This window comes from Pungitius pungitius, chromosome 18 (genome assembly GCF_949316345.1).
Source record: "Pungitius pungitius chromosome 18, fPunPun2.1, whole genome shotgun sequence".
NCBI lineage: Eukaryota > Metazoa > Chordata > Actinopteri > Perciformes > Gasterosteidae > Pungitius > Pungitius pungitius.
Genome location: NC_084917.1, coordinates 3378502 through 3385000, shown reverse-complemented (window position 1 = coordinate 3385000; position 6499 = coordinate 3378502). Strand labels below are relative to the sequence as shown.

The 6499-nt window shown below is 52.6% G+C and overlaps 1 protein-coding gene across 1 annotated transcript; it reads left to right on the top strand.

Annotated features, from left to right (window-relative positions):
• The first annotated feature begins 1630 nt into the window (after window positions 1-1630).
• egfl7 (EGF-like-domain, multiple 7) lies at window positions 1631-6337 on the top strand. The gene is made up of 8 exons (XM_062558896.1): window positions 1631-1876; window positions 2313-2435; window positions 3092-3204; window positions 3506-3601; window positions 3723-3938; window positions 5201-5277; window positions 5556-5718; window positions 6123-6337. Exons 1-8 carry the CDS (start codon window positions 1800-1802, stop codon window positions 6140-6142), a joined length of 885 nt encoding a protein of 294 aa, XP_062414880.1. The 5' UTR covers window positions 1631-1799; the 3' UTR covers window positions 6143-6337.
• The last annotated feature ends 162 nt before the right edge of the window (window positions 6338-6499 follow it).

Sequence of the window (6499 nt, the reverse complement as noted above, 5' to 3'; positions counted from 1 at the left end):
AACGGCAGGCTTATGAATGGAAAAAAAAAAACGTCTCGTCCGTATGGTGACGTCACGCACGGGTCGCCGTAATACAGGCATGCCGAGCTCCGGGACACCGAGCTGGAGGAGTGGGAGGAGGTTCTCCCATCACCCCCCCCCCCCCCCCCCGCACCCCCCTTCTCTCCTCCCCCCTCCCCGAATGCTCCCTGACAGTCCGGGCTTGCAGGAGAAACCTCACTAGTAGCGGACTTCCATCACTGGACCTTTTTTTTTTTTTTTTTTTTAAGAACTCACCAGCGGAACATAAGGGAATAACTTTGTCCAAGCCGCGCGCGTGTCCACCCTTCCTGCGGCGTGGGACTGTGTTTGTGTTGTGATTTTAGGAAAGCTGATAATTATTTACACGGTTTGTGGTTATTTATTATATACCCATGCATGCGCACCTTGATATATTGTGCTTGTGAGGCCTGTGCAGGGTATTTGGGTTAACTCCTAAAAACGTGTAATCCGTGAGCGCGTAAAGTTACATTGCGTGTGCATATGCGTGAATACCAAGAGAGATGGCGGATCTGTCAATCAGCGCCCTCTGGCGGCGAAGGCGAGAAACGCGCCCGCGCAAATCGCTCCCGATGTGTCAGCAGGCCCGGAATCTTAGAACAGGATGTTTGGCAAAACAACTTGGGATAACTTAATGTCTGGCTTCCAGTTAAGCTACTACAGTCTTTGCAGAGTGGTTTGAAGATTCCTTCTATGAACGTGTTTGCAATGTGTTTACTTCCTTCATCAGAGAGGGGAGAGTGTGTTTTTTAATATTTGACAGCCTCATAATAAAAAAGCTTCTACCTAACTTGTAAAGTCTTTTGCCCCAGAGCACCTTCCTCATCGCCAGTGTTATTATATATATATATATATATATATATATATATATATATATATATTTTTTTTTTTGTCAAACATCTGTACATGTGTGTCTTCAAAGTACCACCCCTCACACGTAGATTGATTTGTGAATGAGCACACAGGCCTCAGATCAGCAGGTTCCTGCTTCTGGGCGCGAAGCCAGCGGGGGGAGCAGGGAGGGGGGAGGAGAGAAGGGGGGGGGATCAGAGAGACATCCAGGCTGTCAACCGGGGCTTAGCATCCCCGGCGCTGGTAGCCCAGGACTTTACCCGTAAACCACTTTAAAGGGGCCCCTGGTGGAGAATTCCCAAAGGGTTTAGTGTCCGGTCCGATAAGAAGGTGGCTGCAGGATCGCCTTCGAAGAGGGACCAGGTCCATGCGGGCCGGCGCTCTCTCCAGAACTTCTTGCCCTTCTTCTAATCCTGTGCAGCAGCATGTAACGGCCTCAGAGGGAGTTCAACCTGCACGTTTAGGTGGCTCCGATGAGAGCAAGCTGGCCCTTCAGGCTTCTACAGCAACGCATCGGGAGCGTCTTTTGCTTTTGCTTTGGGTCATGAGAATTGTTTTAAACTTGTACCCTCCCCCCCCCCCCCCCTCCCCATTTAAAACTTTTGAAATAGCATCAATAAAGACGGAAACAAAAACTAGAACGAGTGAAAAAACAACATAAGATACAATTCTTCTTAAATGCTTCATTGTCTTCTTCTCTCTCTCTGTGCAAGGTAGCTGGCGTAGACCTGGAGGAAGAGGTACACACACGCACAGCAGCGTGGGGGAGACTTTGGCTACGCCCCCCCATCCCCCCCCGCTCCCATCCCCTCCTCCTCCCTCCGACCGGAGCAGAGAAGAGTCTGAGAGAGAAAGAGAGAGAGAGAGAGAGAGAGAGCGAGCGAGGGAACGTGGGAAAGAGGAAGACGATGTACCGAGCGCTGCTCCTCTCCTCCCTCGTCCTCCTCCACGTGACGGGCACGCCGCAGCTCCTCGGTCACCACGGGTAACGGCTCGCCGCCCTCCTCCTCCTCCTCCTCTGCTTCGGACCCGTTTGCCGAAGGACATTTAAGCATTTTAAGGGGGCCAAAGCTCCGCGCTAAAGGTCACAGACTATTAGGCGTGCAGCATTACAGGGGAGTGGGGGGGGGGGGGGGCTTGTCGTTTCCAGTTGATTTTCACACAGGCCAAAATTAACCAAAGGCCAAACGAGGGGTCAATGATCAGCTCTAAACTGTGACACATTCTGGAGGGGATTTTCATGGGTCAGTCAGGAGCAATTAGGCTGCACGGCATCTCCTGGTGGCGAGTGACGTGAGGCGCTTTTAATGCTGTGGGGGGGGGGGGGCGCCACGGGAGAAAACCCCCCCCCCCACGAGGGGCCCAAGTCACCATTTCACGTGTTGACCGCTCGATCTCCTTTTCCTTCCCTTTTCCCGCAGGAGGAGGGTGTGCGGCCGAGCCCTCCGTCACGACGTCGCCATGGCAACGGAGTCGTACGTCAGGCCGGTGCACAAGCCCTACATCACCCTTTGCCAGGGGCATCGCCTCTGCAGCACGTACAAGTGAGACAAACGAGAAGTGGGCGGATTGTTGTCGGGGGGCACATGGAGGGGGGGGGGGGGGGGGACGGGAACAAACGGCGCCGTAATTAAGGCCGTTATTTAATTAAGGTTTAAACAATGCGTGACATGTTTAGGAAGGGGAACGGTTTAGAAGTGCACTCGTGAAAAGACGGAGATCTTCTCCCCCACACACACACACACACACGCGTGGGTCACGATGCCACATATTTGGGTGGAATCTAAATATCGAGTGCTTTGTGTAACTACGGGAAGTGAGCTGCCGGCCCACAGAGACCGCGGCCGTGTTTATCTTGGGCCGCATCTCCCCGCCATACTTGCGCATTCTCAACCCCTCTCCGGCTCCGATGCCTTTGAGTCCCCCCCCCCTTTAAGCATTTTTTTTTAACTCTTTCCTCACCACCAGATTGCAGTTTGGGATCTTTTGCTGATTCTCAGTTCATCTGCTTGTGTTTCTCCTCTCGGAACATCCGACGCTCTTGTCTAGTGGTCGATGTTTTCCCCTCATTCCCTCAACCGCGTTCTTTCAGTCCGACAGGACGACCTACGCAGACATTGGGGGGGGGGGGGGGGGGGGGGGCACGATGACAGCATGAGTCCCTCACCGTGGGGGTGTCTGTGGTTTTTGTCTCCACCAGGACTGTGTACTCGGTGGCGTACCGCCAGGTGAGCAGAGCAGCACCAGCGCCCCCGCCCCCCCTCGAGTGCTGCCCCGGGTGGCGGAGGCTTCACTCCCACAACTGCAACCAAGGTAACCCTGCGGGTCACGGGGGTCACGGGGTCCCGGGTGCTTCTTCTGCAACGAAGCATCGAGATGCAGTTCATAAGCTAATGTTACATTACATTACATGTCATAATGTTAATTTGTGTTTTCTGGGCTCAGACCAGTGGAAACTTGAAGAAGTCACGAGTGCAAGCACTTAACTCCCCATAAAACCTGCGTTAAACAAAACGATCCACACGTTTCAATGAGCTTAACTCAACCACTAGCAAATCAACCTATCCCCCCCTCCCCAAATGCTGAATCATTCCTCTCAATGTCCTCTTAACAGCTGTGTGTGGACAGCCCTGTGAGAATGGAGGTACCTGCTTAAGACCCAACCAGTGTACGTGTCCGCTGGGCTGGAAGGGGCGCCAATGCCAAACAGGTACACACACACACACACACACACACACACACACACACACACACACTGAGCTGCAAACCCACTCAGCGGGACGCGCGCCACGAACCCAGAACCCTTTTTTCCTCCCCTTGTGTTCCCTCAGATGTGGATGAGTGTGGGGAGCAGCGGCCGTGCGCCCAGATGTGCCTGAACACAGCTGGCAGCTATCGATGTGCGTGCAGAGACGGCTTCGGGCTCGCCAGAGATGGACGTTCCTGTCAGAGCCTTCATCCTCTTCCTCCTCCTCCTCCTCCTCCGACTGTTCCTCCTCCTGCTCAGACCAGCCGGCCCTCAGCGGCGGGGGGCGTCGCGGATGCAGGTAACTGATCACGGCGGCACGTCGTTATTGTTGTTTTTTGTTGTTGTTGTTGTTGTTTCCGTGTCAGCAGCAGGGTCCCCGGAGCGCAGAGGGCAAAAGGAACCAGAACCAGCCTCGCGGTCCATTATTACTTTTGGTACGCGCTATGCCACTCTCAACTCGTACCGTGAGTAATAATGCACTGCGACTGGTGCCGACTCCACACAGATGTCCTGTGTCCTCTCCGGGAAAATGAGTCCATTTAAAAAAAAAATTTTTTTTTTAGAAAAGACAAACACAGGACCCCCCCCACCCCCCCCCCCCCCCCCCCCCCCCCCCCCCCCGTGCTACATATTTTAAACCTGCACACTCCCCTGTAGATGTTGCAATGTCGTCTCTCGCCGTGTAAAAGTGGGGTTTTGGTTTGTGTGTGCTCCCTGTATCCTAGCAAACAAAATAACACAACCCCCCCCCCCCCCCATACTCATTGTCCACATGTGCAGTAGTTGACCCCCAGACAATCCTATTTAATTGCTCTTTTATGTTGCGTTATGTTTTCTTTCTAGAATTTCGTACTTTTCTTCTCGCTGATACACAGAATGTAACGTCAAAAATTTTGCTTTATTCATCAGTGCTTCTGTGAGCTGAAATGAGACCGTTTTTACTCCCAGGCCTGAGTCAGCAAAAATACATTTTTAGAGTGGGGGGGGGGTTGAAAAGCCAAAAAGATGACAGCTGTCTCCACTCGGATGGGTTTTCGTGGGAGTTTTTATGCTCCGCTCTCAGACCATCGCTCAGACTTTGGCGAGCTGCGTTTGTTGCCCCCCCCCCCTCCCCCAACCCCCCCCCCCCCCCCCCCTCGCTTTTCCGCTGCGCTCTTGGCCAAAACTTGTATTCTCATTCCAGCTCCATCAACTCTGTCTGCTGGGGGTCTCCTCCTCCTCCTCCTCCTCCTCCTCCTCACCCTGTTTCTGAACTCGTTCTTGTCTCGGTAATGGACCACATCTGGAGATCGAGCCCATCCAGCTGTCCAGATAGCACGAGGTCTCCTGATTTAGGCGTCTCGACCCCGGGTCCCCGCGTCTGCTCCGGGACATCGGAGAGGAGACGGGATTCACGAGGGCAGGAGGCTCGGTGGAATCACACAGTGGAGTCTAGATCTGCCCTCTGATCCGTGGTCCCCCCCCCCCCCCCCCCCCTCCCCCCTTCCCCCTGCCCCTGCTCACTGAGTTTCAACACGCGTCCTCTGATGTGCTCTCCTGTCCTCGCATGGCTCTGTGCAGGTGGAGGGTTCGGCCAGATGGAGAATGTGACGGAGGAGGTGCAGAGCCTGAGGGACAGAGTGGAGCTCCTGGAAAAGGTAAAAACGAGAAGCCACGTCCTCTGTAAAACCTCCCGTGGCCCCCTTTATGGCATCAAACCTTAGCTTTTAATCCCCCAAAAGCTAAAGCTGCTCTGACAGACCTACACAGCGGGAGGGGTTTTTTTTTTTCGGGCTTTTATTAGAATCCTGCCTCTGTTCAGTGAAACAAGCCGACCGGAGGAACCGAAGATCACCAGTCGGAGAGGCGTAATTACGCTTCAGGTCGCATCTACTGATGTTCGTGTGTGTGTGTGTGTGTGTCCCCCTCCGTGCAGAAGCTGCAGCTGGTTTTGGCCCCCTTCAGCAGCTCCTCCCCCCCGTCGCTGGACGAGGGCTGGTCGGAGAAAACCACCCTGCTGTCGCACTCCTTCCAGCAGCTGGACCGCATCGACTCCCTCAGCGAGCAGATCGGCTTCCTGGAGGAGCGCATCGGCACATGTGAGGGGGGGGGGGGGGGGGGGCTTTGATCGCTCCTAGTTTGAAGCACTTAGCGGGGAAAGGGGGGTCGGGGGGGGGGGGGGGGGGGGGGGGGGTGGTACATCAGCGGAACTTTTGTGTCACGGAACACTTTTTCTTGACTTCATTAAAAATTAAAAATAAAAGATCAGTCCGAATGCAACAACTTTCTGTAATGTAGTCAAATTTCAATCAATTTCTTAATTAAAATCCAATAACATAATAAAATCCTGTGACTGTAAGGTAATTTTTTGGTGATACAATCAAAGCAAACCTGAGTTCACAGCACAGTTTTTTTTAAGCGCCTTCTAGAACTTCTAGAACTTTGTGTTTTAAACGTCTTTGCACTGCGTGGTTGTGACTTTTTCCCTTTTTCTCTCCCGCAGGTTCTTGTCAGGAGAATTAGCAAACCGAGGGCCAAAACAACTTCAGACACCGAAACCTGTGTAATAATGATGATGATAATAATAAAAATGAATAATAATAATGACACAAACCTGCTAGAGATTGTACGTGTTGCACCAAGATGGCTGACCTTTTTCAAGGAAAGCAGAAAGCAATCATCGCACAAATCATCATTTTATGACTTTTTTTTTTTTTTTCTTCACTGTTCTAAACAGCCTTGTTTCATTTTCCTTTTGTTGAATCATCGTCAAATATCTCAATTTTTGTAATGGCGCCTGCGGCAGGGACAGCTTCAGCATCACGTCATCCCTAAACATCTGAATCACACCCAGTGAGGGCCACTTTGGTTCCTGGGTTT

Bases quoted from the DNA above. Each gene is read 5' to 3' on its own strand.
- egfl7 (XM_062558896.1), top strand. From the start codon at position 1,800: ATGTACCGAGCGCTGCTCCTCTCCTCCCTCGTCCTCCTCCACGTGACG. The intron at 3,205-3,505 runs GTAACCCTGCGG...TCCTCTTAACAG, and splicing joins CTCCCACAACTGCAACCAAG to CTGTGTGTGGACAGCCCTGT. The intron at 5,719-6,122 runs GTGAGGGGGGGG...TCTCTCCCGCAG, and splicing joins GGAGGAGCGCATCGGCACAT to GTTCTTGTCAGGAGAATTAG.